Source organism: Durio zibethinus, chromosome 14, assembly GCF_047325235.1.
Source record: "Durio zibethinus cultivar Kanyao isolate XHJ-2024 chromosome 14, ASM4732523v1, whole genome shotgun sequence".
Classification (NCBI taxonomy): Eukaryota; Viridiplantae; Streptophyta; class Magnoliopsida; order Malvales; family Malvaceae; genus Durio; species Durio zibethinus.
Window position 1 is genome coordinate 5,640,890 of NC_143175.1, and position 18,481 is coordinate 5,659,370.

At 31.2% G+C, this 18,481-nt stretch overlaps 2 protein-coding genes across 3 annotated transcripts; both read right to left on the reverse strand.

Annotated features, from left to right (window-relative positions):
* Positions 1-1,384: 1,384 nt before the first annotated feature.
* Positions 1,385-8,400, reverse strand: LOC111293820 (plastid division protein CDP1, chloroplastic-like). Of its 2 annotated transcripts, none has more exons than XM_022886788.2 (11): positions 7,789-8,400; positions 7,575-7,712; positions 6,703-6,807; positions 6,486-6,608; positions 5,775-6,143; positions 5,552-5,647; positions 5,301-5,420; positions 3,413-3,463; positions 2,559-3,347; positions 2,166-2,356; positions 1,385-1,827 (listed from the first exon to the last, which is right to left on the reverse strand). In XM_022886788.2, the coding sequence occupies exons 1-11, from the start codon at positions 8,185-8,187 to the stop codon at positions 1,743-1,745; spliced, it is 2,466 nt and encodes an 821-aa protein (XP_022742523.2). In that variant the 5' UTR covers positions 8,188-8,400; the 3' UTR covers positions 1,385-1,742. The 2 variants fall into 2 exon arrangements, with proteins under 2 accessions (XP_022742523.2, XP_022742522.2); XM_022886787.2 differs by having other exon boundaries at positions 3,413-3,478.
* Positions 8,401-9,738: 1,338 nt separating this feature from the next.
* Positions 9,739-14,746, reverse strand: LOC111294411 (putative metal-nicotianamine transporter YSL5). The gene is made up of 6 exons (XM_022887706.2): positions 14,281-14,746; positions 12,151-12,305; positions 11,864-11,961; positions 11,638-11,772; positions 11,305-11,494; positions 9,739-11,202 (listed from the first exon to the last, which is right to left on the reverse strand). Exons 1-6 carry the CDS (start codon positions 14,687-14,689, stop codon positions 10,105-10,107), a joined length of 2,085 nt encoding a protein of 694 aa, XP_022743441.2. The 5' UTR covers positions 14,690-14,746; the 3' UTR covers positions 9,739-10,104.
* Between the last annotated feature and the right edge of the window lie 3,735 nt (positions 14,747-18,481).

Genomic DNA, 18,481 nt, shown 5'->3' on the forward strand with positions numbered 1-18,481 from the left:
AAAAATATTTAATAAAATTATGAAAGGGACGAAAAATATTACATCATTTTATTTTAAAATTTTTTATTTTTAAAAATAAAAAATTAAAATAATATTTTTATTTTTTAAATTAAAATAAAGAACTAATTGATCAATAAAACAATTAAAGTCAATTAATCTATCTTGGATCATCGAGATCAATAAATCTTAAATTAGATAAATTCTAATTAAATCAATATTGATTCACTTAATTTAAAGTAAATCAATCTTGAAATGCCCCAAATCGATCGATCAAAGTCAGTCAATCTCTCGTCTCTATTTTTTTTTTAGTTCCTTCTTTCTCTTTTTTTTTTATTTTATTCTTTTTTTTCTATATTTTAATTTTTTTTTAAGTTTTTTTTCAAGATTTTGATTTTTTTAAATTGACAAAATTTAAAAGTTTTTAAAGTTTTTAATTTTTAAATATCCATATTTTGATTTTTTAAAGAGAATCATATTTTTAATTTTTGATTATTTTTAAATTTCCATATTTTCTTTGATCTTTCTTTTTTTATTCTTTTTATTTTAGGACTTTTTATAAATCATTTTTTTTTATTTTTAATATTTCTTTTTATCGCTAACACGACGAGGACCTGGTGAATACCATAGCACTGACATGTTAACCGATTAGGCTTTAATTACCAGCTGATATGCCATGTCATAATAGAGTTACCTTCGGAATAATTTGATTCGCAATGTACCAGTTCAGATACTTAATAATAAATTTTTATTTTTCAAATATCAAATTAAAAAATATATATATTTTAAAGAACTAAAATGCATTTAACCCTAGTTACAAAGAACCGATAAAAATATCATTTCTAAATATATTCCCTCTGTTTTTTTCTTTAAAAAAAAAAAACAAATTTAAGGACCAATTTAATTTAAAAAAATATTTCCCACTTGTCTCTCCATTTTAACATTATAAATTATCAAAGAAATAAGAATAATAACTAAACATGAATTAATTTTCTTAAAATGGTTTTACAACTTTTTTAGCTGCATTCGGAATCTCTTATTTTTCAATTTACCAAACTTATTTATTTATCTTATCTTATTAATCATATTCATAAATTATAAAAAAAAATGATAGAAAACATCATTTAGACTCATCAGATCTTAATTGGAGAATAAATAATTAGGTAACCGTATATTTATATTATATAAAATATTAAAATTCATATATTTATATTATAGTTTATATAAAAATTATATATTAATTTATATTGATATGAAAATATAAAATATATATTTTTGTTAAACATATAATTATTATTGTAATTTTAAATCATCACTTTTATATCTTATTTTTATATCGTTTTCATATCTTATCCTCATATCGTATTTTGAATTGTTAAATCTGACATTAGGCTAGTCAAAATTGTGCCACTGTCACATCTATTTTCATTAAAAGATTCATACATCCATTATATAACCCCGAGTCTGTCAAACTCGCATTTACAATGAAAAAATTGAAATTAGGTACTCAAAGGTTTCTGGACATTTACAAGCAGTCACATGTTAGAATCAGGCAATGGCTAAAATTATAACTTATCACGTATGGCTGACCAAATTGAAAATCCAATCACAGCACTGCCTTGGAGATCTGCTTCTACATTCCCAGGTTTCATCGTTCGGCCAAAGGTTCCAGACTAGAAGCTAAGTTAGGAGACAATTACCGGTCGACTGATCGTGGTTTGTTATACATGTTCCAGAATGCTGTGTCATGATGGCATTACAATGTCACCTCCACAAAATTTCCATGATCCATCATCTTGCCTTCTTAGAATATAGCAGATTTTGTAAGTGCTGCAATCGAAAGAGAAAGAAACTTGGTCGAAAGGATAATAGAACAGTTTCAAAGTTTAGGTTTTTGGCAAAATTTTAAGTAAAATATAATAAGACTGTTTAAGTGACAGATACACAAATAATGCAGAAAATGCAACATAATACAGGGATGTAGCCAGTTTTCAGACGGATTTAACTGAAGCTGCAATTTAATGTTAATGCATTGGCAGTTGAGATGTGGAAATTTTCCCTTGGCATCCTTTCAAGCTTTGCAAATATTATTCTAACATACAGCTATATACAGTGACATTTACAATTTGAGCCCCAAAAATGCACTAAGCCAAAGTGGTTTTGATCACCTGTAGTAATTAGGATTCTTTGCCTGAGACTCATCAACAAGCTCTGCTGCTTCCTCTATGAGAGCCTCAATTTCAGCCATCTCCCTCTTGTTTATATCCAACAGAATGTCTGCTCGCAGAATGGTCAATTGAAGCAAAACAAATCTCCAATAACAACATCTAGCTTTTGCTGTATCAGCCAAAGTTTGCCACTGCAGACCAATTATGTAAACAGAAAAGCCAAAGGGTTTAGCTACGAAGTGTTACTTCCACCTCAAGGAATAGAATCTTGAAATAAACATACTTTTTCCACATCATGAATTCAGAGTTGGTGCCTTTCAAAGGTTTATGGATTATCTTATTGTTAACATAGCAAAAGCATGAAATCAAAAGATATCGTTCAATAGATTTTACCTGAATTAACATTGACTCGTCAAGAGCTTCAGAGAGGATATGAACCTGATGGTTTGGTCCCAGAGCTTCAGCTTTAATTGCTTGCCAATGCCTGACAAGAGCTTCAGCTTCTTCCACAGACATTTGCTTCTTGTCCGCTGCCATAATGGAGGTTGAAAGACTAGCAGGAAGGCAGGAACTTTGTGAAATCCTAGCATCTGAAGGGTTCCTGAATTGAACCTTAGCCAATTCTAAGAGTTTCTTTATCCCACCACCGATGCCACTTTCCTTGATATGAGAAGAGCCTACACTGTAATCCAAGGAAGAATGTCCTTTACAGGTAAGGGAACTTGTGCTCAAGTGTGGTTTATTGGAGGCCCATACTGACATCCGCCTGACCCCACTTAATCTCATTCCTGATAGCTTAAAGCTAGTGAAAAAAATGCACCCTAATACAGTAAGAAAAGTTACCCTTTCAGTCACATTCCTCTGGGCCAACCAGCTTTCCCAAGCTTTATTCTCGTTTACTCCTAATTTTCTTTTCAATTGAACAGACGATGCACTTCCATTGCTCCCACTGCTATTGTCACCCGTTAACAAAGGGCTCGGCAAATCGCTTGGTGCTAATTGTTTAACAGCTGACACAATATGTAGAGAAGATTTCATATGGGGAAAACAATCCTCAAAATCTCTTCTCTCTGATGCAAGAGCAGTAGATAGTGATTTATGGCCTAGATTAGGCATGGTCTGAGGGGCTCCTTTACTTTTCTTGCTCTCAGGAGCTTTTCTTTCACCACCAAAATAGTTGGCCTGCAGACATGTACACATGTTAACACTTCCTTGATAATCTGATAACTCAATCACTTTGCTCTTACCAAAGATTGAGAACAATCTCTTGTATCAGGAAACAGAGAAAGCACAGCATCCTTCAGCCACATTTCCTGATTAAGTCAGCAGACAGTTTGATATTAGAGAAGGCATCAATCTTGAAGATAAACAAGAAGGTCAAAGATTCAAAGGCGTTATGTGGTAGTGGAACACAGTCCAACTAGCACCACAATCATGACTATTATCAAATACACAACCTTACCAAACTACTTGTCTTCAAATCATAAAAAGAAACAATAAAAAGAGAACATGAATTAACATGGTACTTGGCTTGAATTTGTACACATTCAACAGTTTTAAGTTCACGCTCTCCACAAAAGCAAGAATCAAGCCCTTTTCTACCTCAATGTTGTCAAAGGTACAAGGCATCCTCTAGGCACCTACATCAGCCAAGGTGTAAAAAAAAAGCTCACTTGAGTGAAGAGACTAATTTCTAAAAGATAATTAATAACTACAGGACAAAAATTATGTATTACATCTAATAAGCTTAAAATATATGATTTGTTAATAAATATTAGAGTTTACATCCAGTACCTAATGTGTTCCAAAGATCAAGAATTATCATAAAGTTCCAAGTTTACTTCAGTTTCTTCAACAAGTTGTGCATCAGATATATTATTAATTTTTTAGTCCAGTAAATAGAGCTGAAACTGTCCCTTTTTGACTAATGAAAGAATAGCTAACCAAAGAAATGAAAAACTAAAAGAAACGAAAGGACACTAAGTCAGGCACACTTTTTCTGCACCTTTAGCCTTGAAAAAAGTGTGCCTAGGCGCAAAAGGCATGCATCAGGCACAAAGTCATTTTGGACGGTTTCCACTTATCTCTTCATTAGCGTATCCTTCCCACTTTTGAAATGAACGTTCTCCATTAAATCACATACTCCAATAGAAGCATTTATAGACCTCTGCCCCACATGGCCAACCCACTTAAACAAGTGTCATAGTTTTATGCTGACTACTGTTTTCACCTTTTCCTGAATGCATGTGCGTGTTCCTAATCCAATATTTTCTTATAAACCCATGTATCTTTTGCATCATCCACATGTCCACTACTTTCATCTTTTGCATCATCCTCGTTTTTGCTACTTTCATCTTTTGCTTAACCACCCAAAATTCAATAGCATAGAGCAATGCTGGCCTCATTGCTATCATGCAGAAATCTGCCTTAAGCTTAAAGGTATTTGCTGTCACACAAGTGAAGGCCCCACTAAAATTTCTCTATTTCATCAATCATATTTGGAACCTATTTTTGCATGATTGAGCCAAGATACTGAAACAGCTCACTTTGCAGTATATCTTTTTCTTCAATTTTTACCCTTGCTTCATTGCCTTTCCTTGCTTTCCTGAAGCTTTCATTTCATACACTTTTTTTAGACTTACTTACTGAAAGCTTTTGATTCTATGGTTTCCCTTCATAGCTGAAGCATTTATAATGGCTGTCATCTCATCCACCATATTCATGTCATCTGCAAAAGCATACATGATACACCAAATATAGAATCTTGAATATGCCTAATAAATTCATCAATCACCAAGGCAAATAGATAAGGGCAAAAAGCTGGTCCATTGAGTAAACTATTGTTATTGGGCAATCTGGCCACCCCTCTATGAGTCTTTACACAAGTCACTACTCCATTATATGTATCCTTCAGAGCCTGAAATAACACACAGACTCCTTAATTCTCCAGAAACTTCCTAAGCATACATATAATCACCATTTGATAGTCAATGTAAAATAACTAATAATGTATCATAAAAGAAAAAACCATTGAAAACAGTAAATTAAACACATATGACTTCCCAACTGTTGAAACTTTTTATTCACTGCATTCTCAGATGCATATTTTGAAGTATGAGATGGTTTAAGATATACCAATAGTGAATTTGTACTAGAAGTGCCTCGTATCTCCTTTCCTGTGATAGAATTTTGTGGAGTAGGATTTGAAGTTGATTCAAGCTGTTGAAGCTTTTCAATAACCTCAGGCTCACTTCCCTAGTAGTCAACATATAAGTTTCAAAAGTATTTCAATTAAAAAATGCTCCAGCCTCCAAGTAAACAAAATCTTCAATTTCTACAAGATTTTAATGCAACATTTGATAAAAGGGAGGAGATGAAATCTGTACCTGTCCAAGAAGGAACAAGCAGAAAGCCACCTCAAGCTTTAGATCATTACCCTCAGATGTTATCAAACACTCACATATAGTTTTTGCTTTGATAATCTACACAAATATAGTAAAAGGTGAAAATAATAAGAAAGAATCAATAGCTAACAGTCTCCCCACCCCACCAGTCCAACACAGAACCCCCAAAACATCATTTAGAGATCATGTGGAATAAGGAAATTACCAAGTCATTTTGCCTGCTAGAAAATCCAAGAGCAATATGAGCAATCAAGGCGATGTAGAAACAGGTAAAATCAATTACAACCCTTTGATTCTGTGATTCAATTGATTTCTTATTCTTTCTTGCAATTGCTAAATTATCCCAGGGAAGAATATCAACTACTTCTGAGGCCAACAGCCTATTAAGTGCTTGGCTCAAGAAGCCTGACCAATCTTGGACCTGGCAAGATGTTTCCACATCAAGCCCCTGTCGAAGCAGTTCACGCAGGGCTGCAATTGCTCCTCTTCGCCTGTCAGCATTTTCAGGTGATTGGGGCAAGCCTAATAATTCCAATGTGCATGCAGGTGCAAGCTCCTCCAAAGATTCTTCTATCTAAGAATGATGGTCAATAAATTAACGTAAAGAGAAGGCTGCAACATAAACCCTTGAGTAATAACGATGGCATAAAATTACAGGATGTCTAAATGTGGCACCTTTCCTCTGACAATATTGCAGTCATCACTATCAGCTGAATATGTTAAGTGTTAACCATAAGATGAATTCATTAGAAATTTTGGATTGTATAATTATGTTTACCTTATGCTATTAACAATAATCATTGCCATTGAGACACATGAAAACCAAGAGTACACCTATTACAGACTAAACCACAGCACATCTTAGCAATCCTTCAATAAGCCGAAGGCAAAAGCAAAAAATAGAAACAAGAATTACCTGAGATAACAATGTCATTTGTCGAAGAGATTTTGTACTCCTGAGAAGACACTGAGCACGAGCAAGAGCTTCAAATCCTTCAGATAACTTGTTCTTTTCAAAACCAATCTTTGCAATTGAACACTTCAAGAAAGCACCTATGATAAGAAAAGTAGGCATAGCAAAGCTGATGTTAAAACTGGTAAAAGCTGCTAAGCTCTTCTCCTACTTGCCTCACCTCAGCTAGTGCCATCGATAGAAGCAAATCATGAATATATGGCTTAGCATCAGGACACTGAACAGCTGCACTCCCAATTTCAAGAACCAGCTCCTCTTCTCCAATCTGATTCACAAGGAACCCACAACATATCATTTCTATGTTACCAAGCTAAAATCCTTGACTTATTTAAGGCTTTCTTGGTGGATACTTTCCTTTGTTTTAGCTTCCAAAAGCAAAAAAAAAAAATAAAAAAAAATCGGATGCCAAAGCACAGCGTACCAAATTACATTGATATGCAGCAATTATGTTTGAATATGCGCTCTACATTTTAACCATGTGCTCATTTCCTACCAAATCCAATTTCCCTTTTACAATTTACTTTTACTTTTTAGCAAATTCTTAAGAAATAAACAGCAACAAGCAAAATGAAAAAAAAGGAAAGAAACAACAAACAACCAAACGAAGTCTCAGTTTTCATTAGTTTATTACATTTTGCTTCTGCTTCCTCAAAAATTTAAAGCAAAAGCTCATAATAAAAATTAAATTCATACTTGATGTACAATGAGCGACTGACTAAAATGTAAAACCAATTCAAACATGATAACTAAGCATGAACACTATTCAAACCTGTTTTCTTTTCTTCTTTTTTTTTGTTTAGTTTAGTTTTATTTTATTTTTTTACATTTTATTTCAAACGCAAGAAGAATGTTAATAGGAACCCATAGTAGTTAAACCTTACATTACAAACGAGAAGGCAACAAGACAAAATTTTCTCTAAATGATTAACAAAATCTCCCAAATATTCTAAATAATTAACAATATCTACTAAATTATTAAAAATAAAAAATAGCGAAAAATAAACACTCGAAAATACATAAAATATAATGCACCTCTTGAAGAAGGCAAAGAGCAGCAGGCAACCAACGCCATGGAATTCGAAGTGAAGATTTCGGTGGAATCTTTTCTTTCACATTTCCAGCGTATTCTGTTTCGAAAAGTAGCTTATCCCTCGCATCCATCAAAACTTCCTATAAAGAAGAAAGGAAATTAAAAAAAAAAAAGCATAAAAAAGGTACAAAACAACCACTTCAACTGCCGTTTTACCTGACGAGAAACGATGACATCCATAGTGTAGCCATCGTCGACCTCAGCGCTCTTTAAATTCATCACCGATTTCACAATCTCGTCTTTCTCAGCTTGACTTGAAACGCCGATCAGCTGGTAACAACTAACCGGGATATCAACGGCCGCGTTTCCGACAACGGTCGCGGTGCGCGAGGAGGAAGAAGGTGAAACCAGCGCTTTCTCGACAATGCCGATACGAGTGACGATAGCGCCGGATCTCCAGCGGTTTCTCACAGTGGGAAAAAGACATCCGTTTGACTTGGTTAGGGTTTCGAATCCTAAAAGCTCAATGTAATTGGAGCTTCGAGTGAAGAAGAAACAACAACAACAAGAAGAAGAAGGAGTAATTGGGGCCAAAGTTACATTACTCAGTGCCATTTCCTACACCAGATAAAAGAAAACCCTAATTGTTTGCATGAATAGAACTTCTCCTAACTTTTTTACTATTTTGCTGTGATTTCTAGAGGATCTTAGATCGGATTCTTAGTTATGGTTATTGTGTATAGACCGTTTCTTTGTTCATTTTCCCTTTTCGGAAATGTTAAATTTAAAAAAACAAAAAGTAAGAAATGATTTAAAATGATTTACGCTAGGATTTTCGATTGCTGCCTAAAGTTTACGCATGACAATTTTAAAGAGAAAGATGACGCAATAAAAAATGATATGGAAAAAAATTAAAATAATAAGGATTAAAATTTTATAAAATAATAAAATTTTAATAAAAAATTGTATATAAATTTTTTTAAAATAAAAAAATAGTTTGTATTTAATCTGACAATATAAATTATGATGTAATAAATATTTTTGATATGCACCAAATCCGAAGGCTTAAAAGAAAAATAGAACTAGAGAAATTTAGGTTAACCAACTCCAATAATATCGGTCAAAATCAAATCACTCAAGCTCGTGTTTAACCACCTAAAATTTGTGTTTAAACAACTCTGATAATATCAGCCAAGGGCTCGCAATATAATAAATATCACGGTTTATATGTTTTAGATATCAAATAGATATATATATATATATAAAAGAATTGTTAAATCTAATAAAATTATATACTATAATTTAATTTTTTTAATAATTTTTTTATTTGGTTTTTTTCACTTATTTATTTATTTTAAAAAATAAAATAACTTATTTTATTTTATTCTTTTACTTTAAAATTTATGATTTCTTTAATAAAGTTAAATTTTTTATTTATAAAACAAAATCAAAACATCATCAAACATTTTTTATTAAAAATGGAGGAAGTCCTAAACGGGGCAACGGACAACAATTATTTACCAAACAATAATTTTTGTTTAGTAATAAATTACTTACTAAAAAGGATTTATTTTTAGCTAAAAAAAAAAGATGGTTGGAACAGGTTGGATATACTTGTTTGTCTTTGTGTTTTATCATCTTCAAGAACTTTGTTAAGAAATTGAGGGTCCATTTTGCTATCAATCTGCAGTTCCACAGGTTGAGTATATAGAATAATTGGCGGTCCAAGAATTATGTAGTTCAGCTCTCATAATAAGTAACTGTTAAGCTTCCATATTCTTATGGTTTCTATAACTTGTTCGTAGTGCAGGTTTTCCTCTTTGTGACATATCCATGCAGCTGAAAATTTTGGCTTTTAATTGCCTTTGGTTCTGATGCAGCATGTGCATCAGAAATTGCATGGCTGTTGTCAATTTTAGTGATTTATTCTTATTTATCTCATTTAGGATGCTAATGGAAGCGATGAAGATTGGATCGCATGAGATTATAATACCACGACAAAGCAAATTTAGTTCTTCACTTCGTTGCTTATCAGTAGAAATGTATCAGGCTTACATGTTGCTAAATAAGAAGTATTCTTTAATCCTTTTTAATCGAATAGTTTTGTCCATCATTTTCCTGCAACTAACATTGAGGTTTCTAACTGATATATCGAAATTGTTCTGATACCAAAAAGAAATGAGCAATTCCAATTACTTAGTGTAAACTTTGCAGAAAAAAAAAATACCGTAAACATGCTAAAACAAAGACAATATTCACCATATGAAATTTCATTCTTTTTCACTGAGTCAACAATAACATGTTGGTAATGCTATTTGTCACATGCTTGATAGTCAACATGCTTCATTGGCTTCTTTTATCTTGTTTTCTCAGCCTCTACTGCTCGTACTTTGCTGGACCTTGTTTTGTCGACACCAGGAAGAAGGAAACACAGAAGAACAACATACATATAATACTTGATGGGATATTTTACATGGCTATGAGTTTCCAATATTTTGCATGCATACTTCCTTGGTAGGCTAACTTCAACTTTTATGATCCTAAGAATGTATCAACCCTGCCGTTTGTTGCCCTCGACAGAAATTTCATGCAAATTGGTGGTTTAACCCCTGCTAGAGCAAGTATTGAACTAGGTAAAGTCCATATACCATCCCCACAGATCAAACCAGAGGCAACTGCTGGTGCAAATGCATCTGCCTTGGCCTTGTTTAACTTTTCCCAGACAAACAAAATCAAACTTCCAACACACATATCAATTGCAAAGTATGGCCCAAGGTAGAAAGGTATTGCCATTGCCATTGGAAATGGAATGAAGGATCCCCATTTCTTACCCAGCATATCTTTAATGAGGTTGATCGAGATGGCTGCACCAAAGAACACATAACAAAGCAAGAGACAGTTTTTTGGTAGAGCAGAGAAGCCCTTTACCCCCAATGTAGACATGTTGCGATAAACAGTTGCAAAAGGAGCAGGATATTGACTGTCAGGAAGTCCAAGATCATCAAATGCCTTGTAGAACAGCCAGAAGACACAAGGTGAAACTATGCAGCCCATGGCAGTGCCAATCACTTGGCTAACAAACATGGACCTAGGAGAAGCGAGAGTCAAGTAGCCAGTCTTAAAATCCTGCATTAGGTCAGAGGCTGTTGAAACAATGTTCATCATGACACCACATGCAGCGAGGCCTGCAAGGACTCCACCATGTGAACCTGCCCAAGCTCCAATTGTAAAGATTGCTAACTTGCCATAGGTGGAAGCAAGGGACCAATCAGTCAGTCCACATCCATAGGCATTACAGAAAGCCAGTGTTGGTGCAGAGACATAGATGACCAATATGTAATACCATTTGAGTTCGTGAAAGAGATGTGGAAGTACGATGGTAGAGACGACAGCAATTGTGACATAACCTGCAATAGAAAACCATGTAGGTATCTGATCTTTTAGAAAGAGTTGGGTTCGACGCTGGTCATCATAAGATAGCTTATTTGAGGTATCAAGAGAGGGCTGGTTTGCAATGGGGAGAGCTGATCTGCCCCGAACTTGATAAAACAAGGCTGTGAGGGTTCTACTTAACACCTTTAAAAAGTTGTATAGTCCATCACCTAGAATCATGGCAATTGCAATAAATACCTGAATTTAAGGAATACGTCAAGCGTCAATGAGGAAGAGTCTCATGATTTTATGTAATGGTGGCAGAAAACTACAGATTTGATGAACTTATAGGAAACTAACCTTGTAACCTTGCAGGCCATGCATGTTGGTTGAGGGAAGATTTGCAGGAAACCAATCACCCTTTCTTGTTTCAATGAGAGGCCACATTAGACCCCACGAAAGTATTCCTCCAAGCAGCAGTGATATGTTTATTATGTAGGGGCAAATCATCCCTACTCCAACATATGTTGCAGAGAAATCGAAGTAAAACCTGAACATTACAAAGGATGTATTAGCTAAATATGCCCTCACGAGAAAGTGGCTTAGCACTCTTTTAGCAAAATATTTTTAAATCTTGTATCAACTGTACATTAACTGTGTTCACTAAAGAAAATAATAACAGATTTTACGTACTTGTTCTTATATGCTTTAAGACCAAATGTAGGGAAGTTAACAAATCCACAATTATCTCCGGCAGTGAAAAACCATTGAAAGAAACCCCACAAGAAGCTGAAAGAAAAGAACTTGCCCAATGTTTTTACTTGTTTCCTACAAGTGTAAAAAGCATGAGAAGATTAGAATGTATAAATTTCGAAATGATCAACTTGAATTAGAAATCACAACTATGACAGTGATTTACTTTGCTAGCTTAGCTCCTTGAGGAGTGTGGAAGCTATTGATAAGATGTGCAGTTGCAGTACCACTTGGATATGTCAACTTGAAGTCTATGACCATGATCTGAGAAAAGGAGGACAAAAGAATAATGAGCTATACAGGTTAATTATTCAGTATCAACCAAATGACTTCAATCCTGCATTTAAACAATACGATACATATAAATATTTGTTTTGAAATTTGTATTACATTGTCCATTCAAAATGTGGTTGCTGCAAGTTTGCAAATATATAGGGACAGAGCAGAATGTACCTTTCGAAGAGGCACTACAGAGAAGAGACCAAGAAAGCTAACAACAAAAAGGAAGCCGATAATCCATCCTAGTGATGGATTCTTGAAACCTCCATTGTCCCCTGATTGATTGGCAATGCGTTCACTCATTCCAAAAAGGTAACTCCCGAATCCACCTATTGTAACCAGGTACAGTAAAAATAGAATTTCCAGCAACTCTTAAACAAAGTATACATTACAAAATTTGCAAGTACTACGAGTCTAAAACCACAGTTTTATGCTGTAAATTTGTTATGTAATTGCCAAAATGCATAAGAACATTATCTGTGATAGGTGAATCGATTCTTGCTCCTAAAGTCACAATGCAAGCTATTGCTTTCTTTCTCTGAGTTTTTGTCCTTAAAAGGCGCTTGTTATGTTGATTCCAGAGTCTTATGTGAACTAGTATATCACACGATTTCATGTCAAAGAAAAAAAGTGATTTCATAATACTAAATCACTAATGGAACTTGTTTTTTTTTCAGAGTTTAGTGTGATCTAAGTTCATCTTCATAGTAGTTATGTTTCTCACTATTGTTAAGCATTGATTAATTAATGTTTGATACAGCAGAACATGTTCATCTTTCAAGAAATTAACCAAGGACAGTTTTACCAAGTATGCAAAATATAAGTGGAAATGCAATACATGAATCTGATCACATGGGTAATTAAGATTGAACAGTTTTAAATCCAACTGATGTTAGAATCAGTTGGTACGAAACTGTTATTATTTTTTGATGGTTGCAAGTTCAAACGAGCTCATATATGTAATATCATTTTCAATCAAATAAATAGACAGGGCAGGGGGGCTAGGGATAGCTTAGGAAATTTCAAAAAAAAAAATATAGAACAGTTTTAAAAGTTGTTGTTAGACAATATACTGTCTAACCATACACCATTGATGGATTATATAAAATGGTAATATATGATTGGTATTGATTAATATTGGTTGCAGTTATATAGTGATAAGAGTGGGGGGCATCTTCCTCATATCTTAATTATTTTTTAACAGATTTATCATCACCATTCATAGGAATAAAGCCCAATTCATCATAAATTATAGAAGTCATACATATAAATGATAATTAAATTAAATTAATGATACATCATTAGCATAATAATTACTAGCATTATATAATGTGAACATGGTGCTTTAAGTTATTTAAGATACGAAAAATATTGTGTCAGCTTGACTTTTAGCATCAGAATTGCAGCTAATATGTTCTGGCATAAAAATCCTCCAAAAAAGCCTAAAACTGTCATTGACTTGTCAACAGAATACGGCAAATACCGCATGCCTCTCTCAATCTCATCCTATCATTACCCTCTTTCCAGAAGCTGCAACTTGGCTTAACTGCCGCCATCCATTACTCTTTTTTAGTGGACTGTGGACCCAAACCCAGACTAATCTACAGCTTGGCATTTTCACACTTAATAACTGCATTTCTGGGAACGTTAATATCATTAAAAGTTTTTGAATTATAATAAACTATATAACGTGTTATTTAAATTAAATTTTTTTTTGTAATATTTAACTTATAAATTTATTAATTAATATAATATTAATAATTATATATGAAAAATAAATATTTTTTAAATATTATATTAATTAATAAATTATAATTTAAATATAATATTAAACATTAAACAATAAAAAGACTCAAGTTTCACGTTACAAAAACTCAATGAAAATTTTGATGGGTAGTTTTTTATTTTTTCTATTGCTAATAATGTCTAATATTGACAAAGTGGATGACACTTTTGATTAACCAAGAAAGCAATTTCCACTCCCTCATCTAGTCTCCCCAATCTATACACTACAATGTAGCAGAAAATAATACTGTTCAACGTCACTGCATAAAGCTGAAGTACTTGTAAAAGGAAAGGACTAGTAGCTTCTTTGGATGTGTGGTGGAAAACGCAAGGCCTAAACGGTTCTGGACAGCAATGGGTATTCGTTAACCAGGTCCGGGCTCAACTATCCGACCCGATTATACAGGGTCAGAATACTCTGTGTCTGATTTTGAGACAATTCGGAAAGTTTTGTTCCAGAAAAGGGATAAGAGTTTTACAGTTTATACAAATGAAAGACAGGAAAATAGAAATACGTACCGCTGAAGGCGATGCCGGAGGAAGCAACGACGCAGGTCTGAATAACGGTGTTTTCCTGCCTGGTGAAAGGCTGTTTGAGGAGGCCAGATTTTTCAAGCATTTTAGTCCACGTCTTGACAAAGAAGAACCCCAACAAACCAGCTGAAACATTGAGGGATGGGATGATTCCGGTTGTTAAGTTGAGCTTCATCACTATGAAACTGAACAATATGCTTAACACAAAGCTGACAACAAAGGCCCTCATCGTCAGCTGTTTTCTCCATGATGGCACTTCCTGTCCCTCAAAGATTTGCTCCACTGACATCTCACGACCCTTCACCTCCTTATTATTATTCTTGCCATATTTTTCTTCTTCTTCTGGGTTGAATCCGTTCTCAACCCTATCTTCATCCCTACCATTCCCATCCATTTCTCTTCTTTTTCTTTTCTTTTGTAAAATTACAGGAATCTTTTATCCTTAACAACTGAAATGAATCTGATGGAGGTTGGGCTTTATAGGAAACGGTTTGGAAGTGAGAATATACTAGTACAAGTGAAAATGGAGGTTGTTGCTTTCACTTTATCACACCAAGAGCGTGAAAGAAAATGAACTATTCAAATGGGAAACATGGGCTGATTGGTTGTCGACTCCTTTTTTTCAATAATTTTTGTTTTGTTTTTTTTTTATTTTTGTTTTCGCCTCAATGTTTTGACGTTGATTGCCGTTGTCTGCAATCTTACGCATTTAATTTGGGGGGCCTAGCGGCTTCATTTTCATTGTCACAATCATGTAAATGTGAATGTGAATGTAAACCAATCTGTTTTCTTCATTGCATCCCGCGCTGTGCAAGTAGGGTCTAGCCGTCTAGGGATATGTGTGACTGTTAAGGAATCCAATTTGTCCTAACCTTTTGCTTTAATATTGAATTTCGCCACTATTTTTATTCCATTTGATTTTTTTGGAAAATTCAATCCCATGACGAACTTTAATGTTTAACCGAAGCATAACGACAAATTCGATTTTTATCCCCTGACTTGCAAAATTGGTTTGATGTTATCTTTTGAAATTTATACATCATTTTCCATTTGAGTTTGATTTTAACCTTTGTATTTTTTTTCACTTTTTACTTTTATTTTTCCTTTCATTTTCTTTCAAATTTTCTTAAAAATGATTATGATTTCAAATAATTTGAAAAAAAAAAAAACTAATACTAGTTAGAGAAACATTAGCAAACAATTTGTACTTTTCTTGTGACTTAAGAGAGATGGAGGGTTCGATTTATTAATCCATCAAATCTATTTGAAAAAAATTAATTATTTTTGGTCCCACTTTAAATCCTAATTAATAAGATAAATCCTAATTGATGTGAAGTGTCTCACCGTTTAAGCCACGAAGTCATATAATCTCAAAATAGGATAGAAGTTAGGTTAAATTATTAATTGGCTTGATGGAAAATTTTTTAGTTTCAAATAACTTCTTTTGCGTTCAAATTTGGCCATATAATTTTTTTTAGAGTTAGTATTTAATATATTATTAATATAAATTTTATGATTTTATATGTAATACTAAAAGATTGACATATGTTTATTTTTATTTTTTATTTTTTTATTTTTTTAGATGTACCTTAAGAAATATATATTATTTTTTTAATTTTATTTGTGAAGTTTAAAAATTTAACTTTCAATATATTTTATAATTTTTTATTCTCTTATAACATCAACTATAATATTACTAACATTCGATTTAATAGTTGGTGTGTATTTTTTTTAAAATTAAATACCCAATTTATAACTTAATGTTTAAATATTTTCTCAATTAAATATATTAATTTTAATTTAATTTAATGTAAGATTAAATATTTTATATTAATTTAAAGTAAGATTCAACCACAATAAAATTATGATAAAGGAAGGGATTTAAAAAAAAATTAAGAGGATATTTGCCTAAGGAAATGTAAGATTTTTTGTTAAAATTTTATTTTTTGTAATTTTATTTTTAACTTTGATTCGGGAAATATGATTGCTTGAGATTTTTAAAAATTTTCTAAAATATCAAGAAGAGGAAAAGTAGAGAATAAAATCTCTAATCTCCAAAATTTTTTTTAAATATAAGAAGAAAGGAAAATATTTTTTTATTTATCTTCACTTAATTGTACTTTTGAATTCTATATATATAATGCTATTTACCTTAAAAGAGTAATAATTTTTTATAAAAATTATGAAAGTAATTTTTTTAATATATTTTAAATAGAAATCACGTTTTTGAGATTAGAAACGTTGTCTTTATCACATTTTCAACAAATATCGCCTTTTTTAAAATAAAATTTTGATATTTATTGAAAATATATTATAAAAAAATTTTTATTTTGTTCTTTATTTTTGCTTGATGATATAGTATGAAAAAATTTATTTTTCAAATTTTCATAAATTCAACAAAGACTATATTAAAAAAAAAAAAAACATAGCATTTATTAACAAACATTACATTTTTACGTAAAAATTATAGTTTTTTTTATATTTTAAACAAAGAATCTTGCAATTGAAATCTCTGATAAATATTATGATAAAAAGCATGGATTTTGTTAAAAATATAAAAAAAAATTATTTTTTAAAATTTAATAAAAATGACCTTTTTAAAATAAAAAAAAATAAATTTTGTTGAAAATATAAAAAAATATTTTTCAAAAATTTTTAATATATTTTAAAAAATATGTAATAAAAAATAAGATAATGTATTATTCATGTATCACATGTTATTTATATGTCATGTGTTATTGACTTTACTAATATGTGCATCACATTATCATGGTGTAATTCTGTTCTAAATTTATTTAAAAATATTTAATTTTATATTAAGTCAAATTAAAAATAATATCTTTAATTAAAATAATACTCAAATTTTATATCCTAATTTGAACATTTAACATCTATTAATTAAAAAGTTAATTTAGAATCATCTTATTTTTTCAATATTAAAATAAAAAATTTTAAAAATAAAAAACATCACATATTGTTAATTAAAATTTATTGTTCTAATATAAAAATAAAGGAAAACTGAGACTTAAAAGATAATACTGAAGAAATTAATCTTTAAGGATTAATCAAATTGATAAGAAAATAAACTTTCTTTTTTTTTTATCACTCGAATTTTTATTTTTGTAAATACAATTTGATCAAATAAAATTCAAAAACATCTTTAATTAATTAAAAAAAAAAAAAAAGTGGAGGACCTTTAATGAAGTTGATAAGCCATGAAACTTGTATCGACAGAAATGTTTGACAGCTGGTACAGAATATTTCATAACCATCTTTTTCTTCTGATTCCAAACTTTTTAAAATTATATAGGAATTTTAAACAATCGACTAATCCTTCCGTAGAAAATGGATGGAATAAGACTTGCTTATGTAACGTCAAAATTTCATAAGAGACAGACAGAATGTATTAATCACATATTAAATAAAAAAATATTATTAAACATATAAATATTAACGTTACATATTTTAATATGTCGATTTCATTTTCAATATCTGTATTTATTTAATTGTAAGGCTATTATTAGAAAAACTGGATCTAGAATGTTGCCCACGTGTCGGCAAAATTTTTTTAATATTTATAAATATTTTAATTAAATTAATTTTTAAAATAACTTTAAATTATATTATATTAAATTATTAATTATTTATTTAAATAAAATTTATTTTGTTTGTTTTACTATGTATTAGTATAATTATATTTTGTTAATTATCAATATTAAATATAAAATATTATATAAACGCATATGAATGATTATTATATGTGTAAGCCTAACACTCAAATTATAATTAATTAAGCTACATAAAATTAATCAATAAATCTTTTAATTTAATTTTCTTTAACTTTCTTTTTATACATGCATTATTAAGCTACATATATTTTGCATACAAAATCAATTATAGATGCAACTTTCTTTTTTTTTTTTTTTATTAGTTGCTATCACCTTTAGGTTTTTGTGAAAAATTTGGAACTGATGTTATGTTTTTAAAGGAAAATTATTATTTAAAATTTAATTTTTATTCAATTCTTTTAAACTTTGTCTTTTCAAAAATAATTTTTTACTTTGATATAATTACCTCATTATTTTATTTGAATTGGACATATATATATATGTATATATTGATTTTCAAATATGTGGAATTAGATAAGCAATTGGACATTCCTGACAAAAAAAGACAAGCAATTGGA

Excerpts from the sequence above, each read along its gene's own strand:
- LOC111293820 (XM_022886787.2), bottom strand. The coding sequence starts at position 8,187 with ATGGCACTGAGTAATGTAACTTTGGCCCCAATTACTCCTTCTTCTTCT. Across the intron at positions 6,609-6,702 it reads TATCGATGGCACTAGCTGAG|TGTTCAATTGCAAAGATTGG; the intron begins GTGAGGCAAGTA and ends GCTTTCTTGAAG. Across the intron at positions 6,144-6,485 it reads AAATGACATTGTTATCTCAG|ATAGAAGAATCTTTGGAGGA; the intron begins GTAATTCTTGTT and ends CATCATTCTTAG.
- LOC111294411 (XM_022887706.2), bottom strand. The coding sequence starts at position 14,689 with ATGGATGGGAATGGTAGGGATGAAGATAGGGTTGAGAACGGATTCAAC. Across the intron at positions 11,962-12,150 it reads CTGTAGTGCCTCTTCGAAAG|ATCATGGTCATAGACTTCAA; the intron begins GTACATTCTGCT and ends TCCTTTTCTCAG. Across the intron at positions 11,773-11,863 it reads CAAGGAGCTAAGCTAGCAAA|GAAACAAGTAAAAACATTGG; the intron begins GTAAATCACTGT and ends TTACACTTGTAG.